At 37.7% G+C, this 22,429-nt stretch overlaps 1 protein-coding gene across 1 annotated transcript in view; it reads right to left on the reverse strand.

Moving 5' to 3' along the window:
- Nucleotides 1-22,429, reverse strand: part of ADAM9 (ADAM metallopeptidase domain 9) — a 109,916-nt gene that overhangs the window by 66,847 nt on the left and 20,640 nt on the right. The window contains exons 4-9 of the mRNA XM_065899822.1: nt 13,501-13,579; nt 7,936-8,012; nt 6,733-6,928; nt 4,856-4,921; nt 2,837-2,908; nt 409-578 (exon numbers count right to left, since the gene is read on the reverse strand). Of these exons, the coding sequence (XP_065755894.1) occupies nt 409-578; nt 2,837-2,908; nt 4,856-4,921; nt 6,733-6,928; nt 7,936-8,012; nt 13,501-13,579 (660 nt within the window). The remainder of the gene's footprint in view (nt 1-408; nt 579-2,836; nt 2,909-4,855; nt 4,922-6,732; nt 6,929-7,935; nt 8,013-13,500; nt 13,580-22,429) is intronic.

A 22,429-nucleotide genomic window follows, 5' to 3' on the forward strand; every position in this document is an offset into this window, starting at 1 on the left:
TAATTGAAGTACAGTTGATTTAGAATGTTTTGTTACTTTCTGGTGTACAGGAGATAATTTTTAAATTCTGTTTTGAGGCCGTGAAACACATTTTCCAACATGCAAGAGGTCAAAATTTTTTCTTTCAATATATCCTTACACAAGAAGAAACTAGAAAACATGCCATACCAAAATGAGGAAGTAAGCCCAAGAAAGAGGAAGAAGGACATAGGATAAAGGTCACAGAGGCTCCAACACAAAAGAGAGGTCTTATTATCATACTGTCACTTGTCCTATAGTAGCAAAAATTTTCCTCATTTAAATGAATGCTCAAAAACCTTAACAGAATATGATTCTAATAAAAGAAAAAAAGCAAAAATTATTATTCTGACCACGCCATTAATAGTACCTTTAAAAAAAATCACTTACAGAACTAGCTGTGCACTGTCATGTCTCCGACGTGTTATAAGAAACTTTTCCCGCCACTGTACAAAGTTCCCCAACACATCACCCGCACCTCCGATTATGTTGATCAGATTTCCATTTGTCCAAATCTCCAGCCCAACTAGCACAATTCGAATATTTAACATGATGTACATCTGGAAAGAAAACAAATAAAAATATATAAAATGTATTAAAGAATATGAGAATAATTCCTGGTTACATATCTGAAAAAAGCAAAAACACTAATTTGAAAAGATATGTTCACCCCAATGTTCACAGCAGTATTATTTACTATAGCCAGGATATGGAAGCAATCTAAGTGTCCATCAACAGATGAATGGGTAAGAAGGTGAGGTATATATATACACATACATACAATGGAATATTATTCAACCATAAAAAGAATGAAATTTTTGCCATTTGCAGCAGCATGCATGGACTTGGACAGTATTATGCTAAGTGAAATAAGTCAGAAAAAGAAAGACAAGTACAGTACAGTATCACTTACATGTGGAATCTAAAAACATACAACAAACTAGTGAATATAACAAATAAGAAACAGACTCACAGATATAGAGAACACACGAGTGGTTACCAGTGGGGAGAAGGAAGGGAGGGGGCAATACAGGGATAGGGGATTAAAAGGTACAAACTATTATATATAAAATAAGTTACAAGGATATATTGTACAATACAAGGAATAGTAGCCAATATTTTATAATAACTATAAATGGAGTGTAACCTTTAAAGATTGTGAATCAGCATACTGTACACCTGTAACATATATAATATTGTACAACTATGCTTCAATAAAAAATAATACAATAAAGAATATGAGAATATCTTTTAAGTAACACAACTACTTAAATTTAAAACAGGACTCCTCCGCTCCAAAAAAAATTCCCTTCAATATCATGAGACTCTAACTTCTCAAGGGGCTCAGTTTCCTCATCCATAAAACAAAAGTAAAGATTCAAAATCCTTTTTATCTTCCATTCCAAAATCTGACAAACTCTGGATATTTAAAGTTTTGGGTATTTTGATTCCAAAACTTTCCCTAAACTAATGCAAGCCTATTTATAGTCCATATTTAGCTCACTTAATGTAAATATTCATATATTTCACTACAGAAATATCAATGAGATTGATTACAAGGTGCTACCCCAGGACCCTGTTGGAGGTGTAATGTAATACATAGTGAACTATATGTTATAAATGTATGCGAAGTGAACTGTATTACCTACCTAAACTCTTATCTAAAATTCTAATGACATGCACCCCAAAGGTTTCAGATAAAGGATTATGGAACTCATATCTATTTCACAGAGATACTGTGAGGAATAAGTGAGTTAATAAATGTAAGGCAATTGACTCAGTTTCTAGAATGTTATAAATATCCAATAGAATGTTATCATTATCATCATCATCATTATTATGCTTGGTATTCGTATTAGGGGAACAACTTAGAGATGAAATTATCTTTTAAGAACATGTAGCTAATTCTCCAATATCTCCCACTGGATGAATAAACTCCAAAATCTCAAACCAAATCCCTCCTTCTCTCTCTCTCTCTCTCACATAGACACACACACACACACACTCACACACAGTGTCATAGTTTCAGAGGAGACAGCCTTATTTAAAATATGATTATCTCAGTAAAAATTCAAAGATCTTTTTATAAATACCAAAGTACTTTAGCCTATCTGCTATGAAATAAAAGTCATATTTTATGGCAAGATGAGAAAAATTTAAGCAAATACATTTTTCTCTGCCCTTTGGCCTCCTCTCTCCCCGCACTGTGCATTGTGTATCTGCATTAGGCATCGACCAAACCTCCCCCATCGGCAGAAATACCTGCTCAACCATAAAGAGCAGCATTCTCCTAGCATCAATAAGACAACTCCTTAAAAGATAACATTCCTTCTTGACCTGTTAGGGGCCACGATGATAATTAAGTCTGGATTGTGTAAACTGTCAATAATGCCTCATTGAATGTACAGCTCTCTGTCTCAAAAAACTTATATAACTGTACCTTGACTTCTAATTAGGGGAACAGTTCTCAGAGCTTTCTGAGATGCTCTTTCTGGGTTATAATCCTCAAATTTGGTTCAATAAAATTTTCCATTTCTTTCTTAGATCAGCCGATGAATTTTTCATTCACATTAAAGATAAAGTAGATGCTAATTCGAAATCTCTTGCTTGTCTCAGAGTCTCTCTCTCTACAATTATACTCTACTTTTAAACATAAAAAAGTTACAAAACAAATTAGAGAGCAGACCCCTGAAAGACTGAGTTACTTACTTAGGCTCTAGAATAATCAGAGCTCAAAATGAGACAATTTTAAAATTCCATTCGGAGACTGTGAGAGGAGAGGACAGAATAATCCCAGCTGATAGAAAATACAACTCACGCTATCCAAGTAGTTTGCTAAAAGAATCATCTCTTCTCGCACTGCAGTCTGGTTTCTTCCCATCATGTCATACTGAAAAGCAAAGAAGGGAAATCATTATCACCAAAGCAATTTAAGAATAAAATTTCTATAATCTCTTACAATGAAGATAAGAATCCAAATGTTTCCTCTGAACCAAAAACTGAGGCACTTAGACATTCTCCTGCATTTCAAACTAATAAGTCTAAAGGATACATTTTAGTGATAAATAGGAATAAAAGAAAAGCAGGTACGTGGGTGAAATGAATAATGAAAAAAGCACTGAAATCTTAATCTTCTCCAAAGCAGTACAACTTTAAAATGAGTTTCATACTTAACAGTCTTTAATTCATTTTAATGCAAAAATATTTTCAAGCTTTTCACAAAGGTAGAGTCTAAAACAATCAAAATACATAGATAAAGGAATGAAAGACAATCTGAAAGACTTCCTGATCCTTTCACCTCTTAGGCTAACGACATTACCAATAACCAATTTCTAAACTTTGGGCTAAATTAATTATCAGAGATTAACCAATGTTCACTAGTGAAAACATTATATGTAGATAGAAATATAGAGATATATAAAAGTTTAACCATATTAAGCCAAACAGTTGATTATGACTGATTCACTTCTTTGAGATCTAGCTAAATCCAAATGTCTATTTTAATATTATTTTAATATAACCAATTTAATAACTAATTAAAAGAACATTTAAAAAAGAATATGTGGTTTTGCTCTATGATAAGGGCATTAATACCAGAATATATCCGATTTTATTAATTAGACATTTTATCATGATTTTCCTAAACAAGAAAAAAAAAATTTTAATACATTTGACAAGGTTTGATTAAAATAGAACCATTTTTATTTTGAACCATTTTCTACCTATGTGGAGAGAGTAATAAAGAAAAACTTTTCAAATCTCTATTTTTGTCACTTGTCCACAACATTCTACAGGAACATTTTACACATTATCTGGGACAAAGTTCATGCTTGTTCATACTCCTTTATGCTTCTTCCTTCTACACTTGAGGATAAAGAACCTATAATGAACAAATCTGAATATATTTCTATCTCTTAAAAATATGGCTTGTTTTTTTTTCCAGTCTACATACAATAAGGGATTTTTTATTAAAAAAACATAAAAGTCCTCAAAACTGTCTCTGCAGGTTACAAGAAAGAACTTGTCAATTGTGTTAAGTTTCTGCAAACAGCTTATTCGCACAAAGTTGGAAGTACAAGTCAGACAAAACGTTTCAAATAATCTATAGGTTAAATTATATAGCAGCTTTATCTAAAATTGATAATGCTGTAAATGCTGAAATAGACACATAACTTTTTTTAGTTGAGTAAAGCACAATTCTTAAGTATGAATAAGGAAAATGCCCTGGTGTTATCCTGTACAATGAAATAAATAGTAAATGCTAAGCTGACCTATTCTCCTCTGCTCCCTTCTAAAGCATGCCAGAACCTGGAAGTTTTCTAACTCTTAAATAGAATAGATAGATAGATAGATACCTCTTAGAGATATCTTTCTCTTAGATAGATAGTTTTCTATCTCCTAAATATAGTTTTCTATCTCTTAAATAGGTTAGCTGAAATTCTAGAAAGAAAAGCAATTTTATTAGGCAACAAAGCAATTTCTGATTAACTGGGTTTATCACCACAGTCCTTTAAATGTCTCTGAAAAAGTCTCAAGAGCTTAACTAAGAGGCAGAACAGTTTCACTTAAGAAATTCAGCATATGCAAATCACCCAAAAGAACAGGGGGAAGAAAATCACCAGTAAAAAATAAAGGTAGAGGTAATCTCATTTGCTACATTCAGTTCTGGAGGTATTAGGAATATCATGTATGAATATTAAGAAAAAAAGTCATTTAGTTTTTAAATTACATTTAACAGAAATCAATACAAATACGTTATATTTAATATTTCCTTCATGGGATGCTCACTTCTCATCTGCTTTTCATGAAAAAGAAGAAAAACTGTCACCAATCCTACCCTTTCCTTGTCTACGACAATGAACAGCTCCACATAGCGGGTCTGTGGCAGGACAGCTCTTCTTCTCTGTCAAACACAAACATCATAAAGGCAAAAAGAAAAAAAATGGTATAAGGCTACACGTTTTTCATACATAATGATCTTACGCTAATCTCTAGTCACTTATTTCACGTCTGTTAAGAACTTCATAAAATGATTTTAACACATCCTAGATCAATAAAGCCAAAAAAACACGTTTTTCTAAAAAAGTGATATCTGCCATCTGTACTGATGTGAGAAAAATTGTATCTAGTTAAAGACAATATGAGTTATTCAAGTTTCCAAAGCAGAATAACTGATCTTCTAATATCTAAACTACACACACACACACACACACACACATGTTAAAAGGAAACTCCATCACTTTGTTGGGAGCAGAAGAAAGAATATCTGCCAATAACCCAGAGCAGAAGGAAGGACAAGGTTGTTATTTTATTTTGTTATTGTTGTCCTTCATTTATTTTTTTTCCTTCCAGTTTCATTGAGATACAATTGACACTGACATACAAGGTTGCCACTTTAAAAAAAATTAGTTTTGTGATTTTACAGAAATTTAGATAAAGTATAGAATGAGCTAAAATTTAATGTTTTCCAATGATTAAAAAGAACAATACAAAAGTCAAAAGAATGAATGGCAGGAGAGGCAATGAAAATAAGCCATAAACTAATATGAGTTAATTAAAATACACCAGAAGAGGCACAAGCCTCTTCTAACACAGCAACATCATCTCATTATGTAGAAAGCTGGCTTCTCTGCAACTGAGGTTCCTCTGGTCCTAGAAACAGTTCAGGTTAAGAGACTCCTGTCAAGAGTAAGCCAAGGAATCCTAAAGAAGTCTCAAATCAGGGATACCACGAGTGACCCTGGAAAAAATCTGAGATCATTAAAGTCCTAACACTCAATCTCTCTCTTTCCCTCTCTCTCTCTTTCTCACTTTAGAGCTCCAGAATTACCACTCCAGTCTGTGTAAAGCATATTCACATCAAAAAGCCCACGGCTGGGGCTTCCCTGGTGGCGCAGTGCCCTGGTCTGGGAAGATCCCACATGCCGCGGAGCGGCTGCGCCCGTGAGCCATGGCCGCTGAGCCTGCGCGTCCGGAGCCTGTGCTCTGTAGCGGGAGAGGCCACAACAGTGAGAGGCCCGCGTACAAAAAGAAAAAAAAAAAAAAAAAGTCCACGGCTGGACTTCCCTAGTGGCACAGTGGTTAAGAATCTAACTACCAATGCAGGAGACACGGGTTCAAGCCCCGGTCCGGGAAGATCCCACATGCCGCGGAGCAACTAAGCCCGTGCGCCACAACCACCAAGCCTGCGCTCTAGAGCTCGCGAGCCACAACTACTGAGCCTGCGCTCTAGAGCCCTCGAGCCACAACTACTGAAGCCCACGCACCTAGAGCCCATGCTCCGCAACAAGAGAAGCCACCGCAATGAGAAGCCCGCGCACCGCAACGAAGAGTAGCCCCAGCTCGCCGCAACTAGAGAAAGCCTGCGCGCAGCAATGAAGACCCAACGCAGCCAAAAGTAAATAAATTAATTAATATTTTTTTTTAAAACCCTCTCAAAGTCACTGTAAAGGGCTATTAGGTAGCAATGACAAAAAGAAATACAGTTACTGTTTAAGACTTAAGCCCTAGTTTCCGAAACACAGAAGCCTGATTGTACTCATCTTGCTGGCAGGAACTGCGTAGTGCTCGTCTTTTTATCCCCTTAGTACCCATCACAATGTCTGGCACACAGTTGGCAAAAACACAGTAATAACAGGTATTGGTTTAAGGCACAAACACATCATTTTTTTTAAACTTGAGTCTCAGCCATGAAGAAATACATTATGTCCTTACTCGAAGTAGCTGAGTGACGCTAGGAGGCTCTTCCTCTTCATCCTTTGTGGTTTCTTCCTCTGTATCCTTGTTGGAAACCCCACATTTCACAGGCTCTTTGTGGACATCATCCATTCGATAAAAGATGTGCTCAAAACGAGAGCTGTTTTGCAGGGGTTCAATCCCATAACTCACATTCTCTATATGCAGCAAGCCTCTTAAGTGTTGTATTACACATACACAATTTTTTAGAATGAAAAAAAACAATACACAGGAAAAGGAATTAAGAAACCTGAATAAAAGTCCTACTTCTTAACATATGTAAGAAGGGGTAGAATGGTATAGAGAAAAACAGAGAGGCTTTAGAGGCAGGCAGACCTAAACTTAAAGCACAAGATGACTACTCACTAGCATGATTGCCTGAAAGTTACCTAACCTCTCCGAGGGTTTGCTGTATAAGGAAAGGCAACTCAGAACAGTGGCTAAACGTGTGAAGTCTGGAGCCAGAGGACCAGAGTTTGAATCCCAAATGTTTCCTACTAGCCTTAGTTTACATTCTCCATAGAGTTGTTCTGAAAACTAAATTACTTAATACATGCAAAGTACTTAGAACGTTGCCTGGCACACAGTAACTGTTCTACAAGTATCATTACTTAAATGGAGATAGTCATAGCCATCTTATATAGTTGGTTTGAGAATTTAAAGTAATATTTCTTAGTTCAATCAATCATGCAAACAATCAACCAGCCCAGTGTCATGCTGCCTGGCCCTTAATAAATTTAATTTTAATATTATTATCACTTCACTTGATACATGATATGATTTCTCTGAACCTCAGCTTGCTCACCTAAATATGGAAATAATCAGCCCCTTTTCACAGTCATTATTGACCTTAGATGAAAGAATATAGGTGAAAATCTTATAAACCTAAAGGGTGACAGAAATTTAAAGTATGCGCTATTTTAAATAGCAAAGTTTATTTAGTGGACTCAAAAAAATGAAATTTTTTCTTTAGTTATTAAAACTCATCAACTGCAAGATTGTCCTAAATAAACATGCTGAAAATGACATCTGAAACACAGCTATAAAGACCTTCAGCAACATCAAAGTAAAATCTAAATTTAAGTCCCCTAAAATGACTTGATCTGGAGACCGAGATACGTAAAGGGGGAAGAAATAAAGGAATGAAAAAAAACTAAAAAATTGATAAAGAAAATTCCTTACCTGAGTCCAAAACAGTTGCTAAGAGCAATCGATGAATTATAAACGCCCTCCACGTATCCCCGATAATGACAATGATTCTAAATGATAAAAACTGTATTATCTTCAAATACTGTTACATTGCTGAAAATCATCATAGAAACTGCAGAACTAACAAAATTACTTAAGGTCCATAAACTAAAAATTTTTATTATTGGCATCCCATAATTATCACATGGCATTCTTTTACTATCTTCAGACTGTCTACTAACCCCCTACAGCTACACAAATGTTTAGGCAGAATTCCAGAGGACACTAAGTACAAACAACTCTACTCCTATAACCTTTAAACCTAGAAGCAGAACAAGGAAGCATAACGTCATGTTTAACATTTTTAATCCCAGGCAAGAAGACGCCACAGCAGCCAACTGAAATCCAATACAGAAGAGGACCTTGTGACAGGCTAGTGACACCAAGGGGGAAAAAATTCAGTACACGGCAAAAACAGTGACTTTGATCCGATGATTTTCTTTTCTTCATATAAGCATACCGATTATACTATTATTATTATTATTAGTTATACATTTAACCATCTTTAAAAATTAAAGAGACTTTATCCTTAATCTTGAGCGAGAAATTGACCAGTGGAAATGCAAGCATATCACTTACTAATATCAGAATTTTTTAGTACACAATGAGATTTTTTCATCTTTAAAACAACTGTAAAGCACTAAAAAAAAAAAAGCCAAGGGGAGTGGGAGGAGGAGGAGGAGGACCAGTCCTGCCAGACCTTATGACATATCATCGGGCCTTAATAATTAAAACAGTAGGGTCCTGGTGGTGCGTTAACTGAGAGACCAACTAGTGGAGCAGAATACGAAGTCTCAAAGTAGACTGAAATACATGTGGAAACTTATATGATAAAAGTGGCATCTCAAATCACTGAGGCAAAGATGCACTTTTTAACAAGTGGAGCTCAGCCAACCAGTTAGACGTTCAAAGTAGATCCATACCTCACACCATACATAAGAATAAGCTCCAAATGGATCAAGAATCCAAACATTTAAAAAAGTGAACCCATGCAAGAACTAAAAGAAAACATGAGTGAATCCCTCTTTAAGCTGGTGTAGAGAAAGACTTTCTATCACTCAAAATCTAGAGTCAACAGAAGAAAAGACTGATAATTTTCACTGTATTAAAAAAAAATTTTTTTAACTTCTACATTAAAAGAAACACCAAAAAAAAAGTCAAAAGACAACTCAGAGACTGGTGAGAAGTATCTGTAACTTTTATCATAGATAAAACTATACTATATTATATATAATACAAAGAACTCTGAAACATTAAAAGGGAAAGATTAAACCTAATAGAAGATGGAGCAAACGAGTTGAACAGACAATTCACAAAAGAAGATATAAAAATGCCCTTATATAAATGAAAAGATTTTCAATTTCACTAATGATACAGTAAGAACCCATGAGTCTATGCTGATATAAACGAGTAAGAAGGAAAAACTCTTCCTTACAGTAGAAACCACCAGTGAATACAGAAGCACTGATGAAATTAGGAAATCACCATTTTGACAACCATCATAACAACTGATTCAGGCAAATACTAAAACTAGTGGGTAAAAATTTGAGAAGCATTGGGATAGTTACTAAGCTTCAAAGTATCTAACCAAAAAAGGCAAAACACAGTAACTTTACAGAGAAGAAACCCAGCAGACAACTCCTTAATCATCAATGTTAACACTGTCAGTGATAAACTAATTGCAGCACATGCTCATGATATGATACAGAGAACAGAACGGCTCAATGTCCCTTCAGGGTGGATTCCTGCCAAAAGTGCGTAACCTGAATCCAATCATGAGTAAACATCACACAAACCCAAATTGCAGGACGTTCTACAAAAAGTCGGCCTGTACTTCTCAAAAATGCCAATGTTGTGAAATACAAGGGAAGACTATGGATTTCTGGATTAAAGGAAACGGGAGACCGCTGAGCATAACAAGTGAAACTGGATTTCCTTTCACTATAAAGTACATTATTAGGATAATGGACCAAAACAAATATCAATAAGGTATGTAACTGAATAACAGTATTGCTTCAATGTTAACTTCTTAATTTTGAGGACTATACTATGGTGACATAAAAGAAATTCTTGTTTTTAGGAAATTTACGCTGAAGTATTTAAGAGTAAAGGGACACCAGGTGTACAACATACTCTTCAGGAAAGAAAAAAAAAGAGAGAGAAGGGATAAAGTATATGTGATAAATGCTAACATTTGGAGAATCTAGGTAAAGGGTATGCACGAATGTTTTCTATCATTCCTGCAACTTTTCCTATAAGTCTAAAACTGTGAACATTTTTTTAAAAATTAAACAATTATGCACTAAACAACACAGGTGAAATTTCAACATTTTACAACTTTTTCCAGTGTGAGGCTATTTACAACCACTGTTTTCTTTCTAGTGCTTTGTAGTTAAAGTCTAGCTTTGATACTGTCTTCTTCTCACTAGAGGAAAAGAGACACCTCTTCTATTACAGATGAGGTAGCACTTATGAGATAGTAAGACAGTAACTCACAGCGCTCAAAAATTAAATGCTTCTACTTCCACTATAATAGAAGCTCTCATTTGACATGACTGAAATCCAGCACTTGATCACTCAATCTACCAACTTGATGGTATTTCTTTAATAACTTGGTTTTATCAAATCTTTTCAAAGCCTTCAATTTAGTTTTTTAAAAAAACAACAAATCCTATTTTGCAAGTTTACAAAACACCCAATTGAATCGCATGATTAGGATAAAGGTATAAATGGCATAAACAGTTTTGGAAACACAAAAACTGTAAGCAAAAAACTCAACTACTGGGAGTAGAGGTACTCAGAAGTATCCGAGAAGAGCCTACCAGCCACGAGGGCCAGCGAGCTTGGGACAGTCAACAAATTTTTCAGAGGAAAGAAGGAGCATTAATTAACTGAGGGAGTTAGTTGAGAGACTTTCTAATGCATTTGCAAGGTACCCCAAAGTTCAAAGACTAATACTAATTTGAACTTTTATTTCACATAGCAACTCATATCAAGTGGTTATTAAAACTGTGTTTCTTTGTGAAAAATGGCCTTGTGAAAGATGCTGATGATGAAAGCCACATAAGAGCTTTACAAACTAATTTAAATAACAGAATCACAAGGGAAAGCATTTACATTTTCTCAGTGTAACTTAACTGCATTTTATGAACAAAAGTATATTCCATGATGATATCTGACAATGTTGCCACACACACAAAAATCCCAGTACCAAAGTTTTAATTACTATCTCAAATCTATAGTCATACTTTTATCTATTTGAACAATATTCAATAACCAATAAGTGAAAGGCTCCATCTGTCTTAGTTTTTATTTTTCAAACACCCAGGAAAACATAATTAAATTGTAATTCTTTACGATAACAGTTGAATAAATTTCTATAAAACTGAAATCATTTTTAGCAGTTTTAAGCATATAAATTTTCAATAATAGTAAAAAATAATATTTATTGAGTTCACAGTTGTTGGACTGACTGTTCTAAGTATATCTTACAAGTATTAACTCATTTAAGCTTCCCAATAACTCCATGAAGTTATAATTATTATTCCCATTTTAAGGTGAGGATTCTAAGGCACAAACAGGTTAAAGAAACTTGACCAGCAAATAAATAATAGAGCCAGGAATCAAGTCCAAGCAGTGTGTGTTACCAAAATCCAGGCCAAGAAACCGCTCCAAGAGAAAAAATTCCTTTTTAAAATCACTGCTTTTGTTGAGTGGCATAAATTATGTGGTCTTTGGTCTCATGCTATAGTAATCTTCGGATGGATGACTGGATGGATGGATGAACAGCTGAATGGATTATCTGTGTTCTGGTTTATGCTATCACATACATTTAAACTCCTCTACTATTTTGCTATTAAACAATGCACAAACAATAAAACAAAACAAAACAAATAAAATAAAACAATGGACAAACACAACACTGAGATAAAGGAGTCAGAAAACTGGCCAGCAAAGGATGGATCTAAGTCAGCACTGCCTTTTTTTTAAGTACTAATAATTAATCTAAAATAAAGGTTTTCATAATTCAAAAAGAGTCATGTACACAATGTTCATTGCAGCTCTATTTACAATAGCCAGCACATGAAAGTAACCTAAATGTCCATTGACAGATGAATGGATAAAGAAGATGTAGCACATATATACAATGGAATATTACTCAGCCAGAAAAAGAAACGAAATTGAGTTATTTGTAGTGAGGTGGATGGACCTAGCTATCATACAGAGTGAAGTAAGTCAGAAACAGAAAAACAAATACCGTATGCTAACACATATATATGGAGTCTAAAAAAAAATGGTTCTGATGAACCTAGGGACAGGACAGGAATAAAGTCGCAGACATAGAGAATGGACTTGAGGACACAGGTAGGGGGAAAGGTAAGCTGGGACGAAGTGAGAGAGTGGCACTGACATATATACACTACCAAATGTAAAAGAGCTAGCTAGTGGGAAGCAGCTGCATAGCACAGGGAGATCAGCTCGGTGCTTTGTGACCACCTAGAGGGGTGGGATAGGGAGGGTGGGAGGGAGACACAAGAAGGAGGGGATATGGGGACATTTGTATATGTATAGCTGATTCACTTTGTTATACAGCAGAAACTAACACAACATTGTAAAGTAATTATACTCCAATAAAGATGTTAAAAATAAATAAATAAAATAAAATAAAGGTTTTGCCTTCTATTTATTTGAAGAGAGCTGCAAAAGTGCAAAACTAACATAAACAATTCCACCTAGCAAAACATAACAAAGCTCAGGGGAAAAATAATACATGTTTAATGGTAACAAAGATTTCTCATGAAAACTATAGCAAAAAATAAGAATATATATTACCTAACTGCCAAAAGGGACTTTAAGACGCTCTTCCCAACTAAAATTAGAAATATGTATGCTCTAATTAAATAACACATAAAGCAAAGTTGACATCTGCCAATTATTTCAAGTATTCCTGGCCAGTTCTGTCCTCAGGAAAACTCTGTTCTCTGATGCAAAAAGGACGACAATTCTTTTTTTTTTTTTTTTTTAGGACCACAATTCTTAAGAAAATAATTGTTTTCAGCAAAAAATCAGAACATATAATAGGAAACAAGTGTTTGTTCTTTACTAAGTACTAATGGCAAGTCAAATGGTTTAATAAGAAAGTAAGATGTACTTTAAGAGGTATCCATTTTCAGCAAAAATGGATAAAATAAAAAATAAAAAAATAAATCAAACTTTTCCCCTTCATAATCTATAAGGATTATCATTCAATAGAAGATTATTTTCCTGCTCTTTTAAAAATCACTTGACCATGGAGAACCAGGAGAGCCGTAAGGTAAATACTGTTTAATTTATGTCAATGCACTCACACTCCCACCCCAGGACAATGCCATATATAATAATACCAAAAGAGGTCCTTGGGGAAGCACAAGGTAACAGTCCTGAGTACCTGAAGAGAACGCACTTTAAAATTATAATTGTTTTAAATTCTGCTATAGGGTCAGGAGGAAAATATATTACCTGTATATCAGGGTAGTCAGAGATCAGAGCCCCTTCCTTGTTGTAGGTATAAACTACAAAATCTTTGGGTAAAAGGTCCCTGCAAGAGGAATAAAACACACCATTTAAAATTATTTTATCTATTTGCAACTAAGGACACAACTTATAAGGCATTATCCCAGAAGAGATGAGCAGAAATAAAAACTTTCACCTGATAAATTGTTATTCAAAGAAGGAGCTACCATAAAATTAAAAGCTCATGAAGGGACTTGCATCTGAAATCATGCGTTGTCCTCACGGTCACAAAATGCTGGTTGCATAAAACATACGTAACATCCTTAAAGTTTTCTGATACAACTCATAGGAAAAGTATAAATTAGGTTATATAGTACACCATATTTCTAGAAGAAAATAAATGATTTTACCCTCTTTTAAATGTCCTATATAAAGAAGCAGCGCTCCTTGACCTCCTAAGTACGGGGGCAAAATCTGTGTCAGCTGTTAGAGGAAACAATCATTGCTGATTCCTGAAGCTTCCTTCCATGTTAAGGTAGACTGATAGTGGAAACCACACATGCAAAATAGGGTTAGCTTTGTCAACGAAAAGATATCCAATGATGCTTGTTGAAGATGGTAAGGCAGACTTTATTATCGACATAAGTATAGGGACCACTGCAAAGGGATTTTACAGGGCGGTGGGGAGAAAGACCAGGCTCAACTCTAAGTACAGCATGGGGAAGTGGGAATTTATAACCAAGGAGCATGGTGAGGGTCAGTGGATGGAAAATTACTATGAGGAAACAACAGGGGTGAGGGACATTCTGGCTAAACTAACCTAACAGATTCTTGCTGAGGACAGGCCAGGGTGATCAGACATCACTGGGCGGGGAAGGGGAGTGGAAGATAAAGAACCTGATCAGACATCCAGAATGATCAGATATGGGGAGGAGGGGGAAGTTCTTGCTAAAACTAGATTTTACAACAAACTACACTGATGGACCTAGGAGAAGGTTCAGGAACCTGACTAAAGTTTGGTCAAGTAAAGAATCTTTGTCAGTCTCCCTTCTTGTACAAGGAAAGAAAAGACATTCTTCTTTCCTCTGAATAATACAAGTCATTCAGTTGTCTTTTGTTCATTACAGACCAGCTGAATCATCTATTGGAACCTGATAGTAGAGGATATTTGCTGGGTGGTGCTGGCAGTCAGGCATTTAATGAGGGGAGTTGCTATGAAAAATAAAAGAAAAACAAAGATTAATAGTTAGAAACCCAGTTTCTGAGTCCAAGAGGAAGCCATCAAGATTTTTTAGACTTGAGCTTAGAGCATCTTCAAGTGTTAGACTGAGGTTGGCACTGGCCACCTGACACATTTTCCTAGTTTGCAGTTTCAATGTCACTGGTGATAGCATCAGGTATTCTGATGAATTTCCTGAGAGGTCCACACAGCAGGAGGCATGAAGCTCGCCCATACATGATCTATTGTAATCATTTTTTTTTGAAGTTTCTATCAAGTCTTCCAGCTGCAGCTTACAGAGTTTCAGGAAAAGGGCAGTTTTCGTTGTCAATGATTCCAAGTCAGAAAGGACAAAATTTGGAAATGTGAACTTAGAGAGTTGTAGCCAGATACAGGAGGAAACTAGAAGAATTCAGGATTTGGTAAAGCTGGCAAAATGTGCAAGATGAAAGCAGCAACAGTTCACTAAAGTTTTCCATTGAAACAAACAAAAAAGCACATTCTCTCTACAGTCACACCCATTTCTGTGAAAGACAAAGTAAGACTAATTTGTTTGCAAGGAAGTTTGGTCTCATTAAATTTGGCCTGGTTATTTACATAAGTACAGCAAAAATAGTGATTGACCACATAGTACCTTGTTTGAGTTTGCTTTGCTGGAGCATTCCCTCTCAAGGCTAAGAAGCCAAGTCAAAAACTTGCCACCAGATCTGACTGCAATACCTATAGATTTGGGTGAATTCCTCTCTTCTGAAGGTTCCCCAAACATCCTGAGGTTCCTGGGCCTGCCAGAAGTGACCTTCCTTACTCACCTGTAAGGCAGGAAACCCTGTAAGCCAGGAACAGGATGGTTCTTCCAAGGGGAGCTGTATAAACATTGCCTTCTTAAAGTCAACCTTAGATCCTTAGAGCTATCTGGTCATATCTGATTCAGTACACATCATTCCCAAATATGACATTACAATCAAAGTCTTGGTAATATAAGAAAGGTTTCCAATTGCTTTGTGTTACAAGGAGGATAGATTTTGACTGAACTTATGCAAATAACTATACTGCCGTGAATATAAGATGCGTTAACACATAAAATAAACCTGATTAGTTCAACATCTCTCTTTTCATAAGGAGACAAATCCTTTGAGATTTTCCAAGGGCCATTTTGGAAATATCAAAGTTAGTCTGGGGTCAAAGAGACTCCACTTAGAATTTGATTTGGGGAAATTGTCAAAAATGCCAAAAGGTTTGAACACTTGACTAAATTGGATCACAGGTGTCACTGTGAAACAACACTTAGCTGTCCATTTAACCAAAGTCACAATTAAAAGATTTCAAAGGCACATACAGAAAGTTACCCAGTTATTAAAAAAAAATCAAAAAACAAAAAACTCTTAGCTTTCTTAATATTGAGAAGATCTGGCTTTCTGAAATAATCAAAGACCTGATAAACACAAGACACACTGGAAAATATCTTAAAACACAAAATCTTATCCTCCCAAGCTGATTACTTAAATGTAAAGAAAACAACCTTTTTTACCATTTCCTATTAAGAGGAAACCAATAATCTAAGAAAACCTTGTGTTTTAACAGAGAAAGAAAACCAAATTCTGGTTTTGTATCAGTGTACTATTAATACTAAGGCAAATTAAACAAACAAACAAACAAACCAAAAAACCTTACAAATAAATCCATCCAATAGTAGCCAGTTTTGACCACACAAGGAAAGATTCCTTTTCCAAGGTCCCTTTTCCACAAACTTTCTTTAGAAATTTTCTTACATCACTCAGTTTTTGTCCTACATTTTTCTTCTTTCTCATTCTGGAACAACCATTCATTCTACTTTGGGACAAAATTATCCTCTCTTACCCTTAGCAAAACATATCTTTCATACCCTTCCTTATCAAAAATATACCTTATATTTTCCTTGTATACAGTTTGTTTTCTTTACCCTTATTATTCCTAGTGGTTTCATTTATTTATATTGATTAGATTTTTTAATCATTAGAAACTCTAATTTTCAGTAAAAACTAGGAAGCAGGCAATTGCAAACTGTCTGCTACATACTATCATTCTGTAATAATGATACATTATTTCATAATTTCTAGAGATGTGTCTTTTTCACAGTACAATTCCTCATGCTTACTAACAGACCTAAATATATTTAGCTTCTCTATACCATATGAAAACAAGATGCCAAAAGTAAATAAAATTAAACTTCTCTTCAGCAATTAATATTTCAATATTTTATCTTATTTGGAAATTATGTAGTCAATGATTATCCATCTTTGACTTAAGTTCGTATAGCTTTAAGGTTTCAAGTTATGAAAAAAATGTTTGAAACTATTTTTCAGGAGGCATAAAACATAATTACCATTGAAAAGTTCATTTATAAACTTTTAGTCCACTTATATCTATTTAATTTACTTGTTCTGAACAATTACTTGAATTACTCATGAAAATTTCATGAGCCATTAATTAAACAAAGCTAGCCATCCATCATCTTAAGTTGTTTTTCTTGTTGACAAGTCACGCAAGTATCAAAATAAAAAATCACAAAAGCGAAGAACAAAAAATTATATATTTGTGGTTCTTGCCTCTTTTTTTTTAACTGCCATGCTTGACATCAAGCAATTCCTTTTTATTATATCTTTTGCTCTAAGGGTTGATTTATAATTTATAATCTTAAATATCTGGTAGAGATAACATAAGCTTATTTGAATAGTAAACATAGGTGGAAAAAATTGCATATCTGCATTACATATTTAAAGCCGACAACCCTGAGTTGTCAATTTATCAACAACTGTATCAACAATATAAGAACTAGCAAAAAGATTATTCAAGATCATGTGAACTTAAAAAAACTTGGGTTAGTTTCTGTATTCCTGAGTGTTTTAAGAACATAATTTATCTAAGTGCTCATTTATCTCTAAACCAATTTGAATAGAACTCTAAGGGATTTTATAAATTAATGTGATAATACCGTCCAGAGGTAGGAAACTATTACACACCTATAACATACATATATATAGAAATACATAAACATACAGACACAAATAGAGAACTTAAGAGTTTTCATTTTAAAATTTTAGCCGTGAGTCAGTAAAACAGCGATACAATCTCATTTGTTTATCTCCACTTCGTATTTTCATCTGAATTGTCTCTGGCAAATAAAACAAGTTAAGGTCACCGGCCTACCAATACTTCTGGAGGAGACTTTTAAGATTTTCTCTTGCTGTGATATGTAATCTTCCTTTGCTGTGGTCTAAATTTTAGGCAACAGACTGAAGAGACATCTAACTGCTGTATGGATGTTTCCAAAGCCCATGTGAGTGGACAAATCATTCAGTTCTATTTCCAAATAGCCTTTTGTTCTTCTTTTCAGACTCAGGTAGTTGCTTTCAAGGCTACCTGAGTTTCTTGAGAGCCCAATGGACGGCAAGGGACCAAAAATGGAAGTGGCTGTGGGGAGCTGAGGGGCTGCAGTGGGAGGGGAAAGTCTGACGGGTGTGCACAGAGGGATGGAGGAGATGGCGGTTTGAAGTGGGACATATCAAAGGATCCAAGGGAACTGGGGGGAAGATTGATGGTGGTAAGAGGAGGACGGAGGAGCAGAAGCAACAGGGAGGGAGCAGTATTACAGCAGTCAATCTGGGGAGATCTCAAGTTTCCAAAAGACGCCAACAAAGTTCCAAATTATCCTCAGCAAAACATGCCAACAAGAACAGAAGCAGACAGAGCTGGCATAGCAGAGAGTCAGCAGGATGTGAGAAGAGGTGGTTTAGTTGGCTGAGAAGTTCCAATGGGAGAAGTCAGATCCAAAAGAGAGAACAGAGAGACTTCACACAGAGTCAGGAAGAAAGGAGTTCCAGCCCAGGACACCAGGGAGTAATCCCCATTCAGAACACAGAGCCAGGAAGACCTTCCAGCCCAGGAGGTACCTGTCGAAAGAAGCCTGGGACTATAACCCAGCTTCGGAGGGTATACTCAAAACCGTAAAAATCAAGTCAGCTTCAACAGATGTTTGTCTGGAGCAATGGTTCAGGAGTCAGAGTCACCAATGGATCCCCGATCAGTCAGTCAGGACTGAAGACAAGGGCTTCAAGGTGCATACTTAGGGTCCAGAGTGAGAGGTTGGGGGGTCCAGTGATGAATCTGATCCTATACGAGTCATGGCGCCATGACTGTCAAAGAAAAAAAATATTCAGTGACACGTGTTAAAGATGGTGAGGCTAACCTTATTCAGGACCACTGCAATGGGATTTTTTTTTTTTTTTTTAATTTTTTTTTTGCGGTACGCGGGCCTCTCACTGTTGTGGCCTCTCCTGTTGCGGAGCACAGGCTCCGGACGCGCAGGCTCAGTGGCCATGGCTCACGGGCCCAGCCGCTCCGCGGCATGTGGGATCTTCCCGGATCGGGGCACGAACCCGTGCCCCCTGCATCGGCATGCGGACTCTCAACCACTGCGCCACCAGGGAAGCCCTGCAATGGGATTTTACAGTGAGTGATAGAGATCAGGCTCAACTCCAAGCACAGCGTGGGCAGGTGGGAATTTGTACCCAATGATCAGGGTGGGGGTCAGTGGATGGAAAATTACTAAGATGAAACACCGCGGTGAAGGAAGCTCTGGCTAAACAGACTAACGGATTCTTACTGAAGACAGGCCACAGTGATCAGACATCACCCGAGGGGATGGTGGAAGATGAGGAATTTGATCAGATGTTGAGGGTGGGGGGGTTCTTGCTAACTCACTTAGCAGGGTTCTTGCTAAAACTGGATTTTCCAAGGAAGTGTAGACATGGACCCAGGGGAAAGGTCAGTAGCCTGACCAAAGTCTGGTCAAGCAAAGGACCTGTGTCATTTGCAGCAGCAATGGAGCAGCAGTATACTTATCTCCAAGGCTTATGGACAAGTCAGGGATGTGGGGTGCCAGCTAGTGGTTTATGAAGTAACCCTAAACCTTCTAAACTCCAGGCTCAGACTGTCTAGACTGTTTAAGAGATGGAGAGATCGATGGTTTACATGCAGTTTAATCAGTTACACAGCCGGACTTTAGCCACGTGACCAATCTAGTATAAAAGACCCCTTCGGTAAACGTGTGAAAAGGGCTACCCTGAAAAGATGATGCTTCAGTCATATCTCAGTGGTTTGTAATCTGGAGACAAAGCATATCTGTGCAACTGAAAAAGGACCCTGGGGGGCTCTGTCTGGAAGTGTTCAAACTCCTTGATGATCTCCTCTGCTTTCTTTGTCCTGATGTCCTGTACCCTTTACCTCTATGAAAGTCTCCTTGAGTGAGCTTCGGAGTAGCCCGTGGAGTTTTGAGTCCTTTCCATTATCCAACCCTGTTCAGTCACCGCCCTGTCTCTCCCCTCTCTCCCCAACACATACACACTCTTTGCTCCCTCTGGTGGTGAATTTAAAAAGAATAAACTGGAGATGGTACTTGGCTTTGCTCTGCCCTTCCTCTTCCTTGGAAGTCACTGCCTGCCAGTGGGAGCACAGATTTTGCCACGCTCCTCCAGGAGCAGGCCTGCCACCGTGCAGGCTGATGTGAGTGGAGGAATCTGCCTAACCCGGGGTTCAGGACTGGCAGGTCCATCAGGCTCTCATTCTATGGTAAATCCTCTGGCCCAGCATTCATCAATAATAAAAGTGGTATTTTGACCTCCTATCTAACTCACCCTTTTAGTTTATGTTTAAAGTTGTTGAGCACAGGCAGAGAAAAGGTGTGCTATCTTCTGCCCCACAACCCCCAGTCCCTGCCAAATAACCCAACAGAAGTAATTATGTCCATCCCTCTGCAAGGAGGCTTCATATCTTTCAGCAAGGGATTCATGACCAAAAAAGGTTAAGACTGCCATTGTAGAAGCCCTGGGAGGAAAAAAATAAGCGCTCACTCAAACAGAGTCCCCCGTTCATTGATAGCCATAATAATAGGCTACCTACCCTAACTCTTTTTCACTAGTGATCATTAGCTTTGATGACTGCCTTTCAAAGACATTCAAAGACCTGGCCCCTCTTAACAAATGCCTGGAAAAGTACATTTGCCCACTAATTCAAGAAGCATAGGGGGGACCTTCAAGATGGTGGAGGAGTAAAACGTGGAGATCACCTTCCTCCCCACAAATACATCAGAAATACATCTACATGTGAAACAACTCCTACAGAACACGTACTGAACGCTGGCAGAAGATCTCAGACTTCCCAAAAGGAAAGAAACTCCCCGTGTACCTGGGTAGGGAAAAAGAAAAAAGAAAAAACAGAGACAAAAGAATAGGGATGGGACCTGCGCCTCTGGGAGGGAGCTGTGAAGGAGGAAAAGTTTCCACACACTAGGAAGCCTCTTCACTGGTAGAGATGAAGCTTCAGAGCTATGGAGGAGAGCACAGCAACAGGGGTGCAGAGGGCAAAGTGGAGAGATTCACGCACAGAGGATCAGTGCCAACCGCACTCACCAGGCCGAGAGGCTTGTCTGCTCGCCTGCCGGGGCAGGTGGGGGTTGGGAGCTGAGGCTCGGGCTTCAGAGGTCAGATCCCAGGGAGAGGACTGGGGTTGGCTGCGTGAACACAGCCTGAAGGGGGCTAGTGCGCCACAGCTAGCTGGGAGGGAGTCCGGGAAAAGGTCTGGACCTGCCTAAGAGGCAAGAGACCATTGTTTCGGGGTGTGCGAGGAGAGGGGATTCAGAGCACTGCCTAAACGAGTTCCAGAGACGGGTGCAAGCCGCGGCTATCAGCTTGGACCCCAGAGATGGGCATGAAACGCTAACGCTGCTGCTGCAGCCACCAAGAAGCCTGTGTGCAAGCACAGGTCACTATCCACACGCCCCCAAGGAGCCTGTGCAGCCTGCCACTGCCAGGGTCCCATGATCCAGGGACAACTTCCCCGGGAGAACACACGGCATGCCCCAGGCTGTTGCAACGTCATGTCGGCCTCTGCCACCACAGGCTCGCCCCGTATTCCAATTATAACTACTGTACCCCTCCCACCCCCCAACCTGAATGAGCAAGAGCCCCCTAAACAGCCGCTGCTTTAACCCCCTCCTGTCTGGGTGGGAACAGATGCCTGGGGGCAACCTACACACAGAGGCGGGGCCAAAACCGAAGCTGAACCCATGAGCTGTGCGAACAAAGAAGAGAAAGGGAAATTTCTTTGTGCAGCCTCAGGAACAGCAGATTAAATCCCCACAATCAACTTGATATACCCTGCATCTGTGGAATACCCGAATAGACAACGATCATCCCAAAACTGTGGCGGTACACTTTGGGAGCAACTGGAGACTTGGGGTTTGCTGTCTGCAATTGATTTCCTTCTGATTTTTATGTTTATCTTAGCTTACTGTTTAGCATTTGTTATCATTGGTGAATTTGTTTATTCGTTTGGTTGCTCTTTTCTTTTTTCTTTTAAACTATTATTATTTTTTATAATAATTTTTAAAAATTATTATTTATTTAATTTTTATTTTTTCTCCCTTTTCTTCTGAGCCGTGTGGCTGACAGGGTCTTGGTGCTCCAGCCTGATGTCAGGCCTGAGCCTCTGGGTGGGAGAGGCAAATTCAGGACACTGAACCACAAGAGACCTCCTGGCCCCACATAATATCAAATGGCGAGAGCTCTCCCAGAGATCTCCGTCTCAATGCTATGACCCAGCTCCACCCAACAGCCAGTAAACTCCAGTGCTGGATGTCCCATGCCAAACAACTAGCAAGACAGGAACATAACCCCACCC

The sequence above is a fragment of the Phocoena phocoena genome, chromosome 21, assembly GCF_963924675.1.
Source record: "Phocoena phocoena chromosome 21, mPhoPho1.1, whole genome shotgun sequence".
Lineage (NCBI taxonomy): Eukaryota > Metazoa > Chordata > Mammalia > Artiodactyla > Phocoenidae > Phocoena > Phocoena phocoena.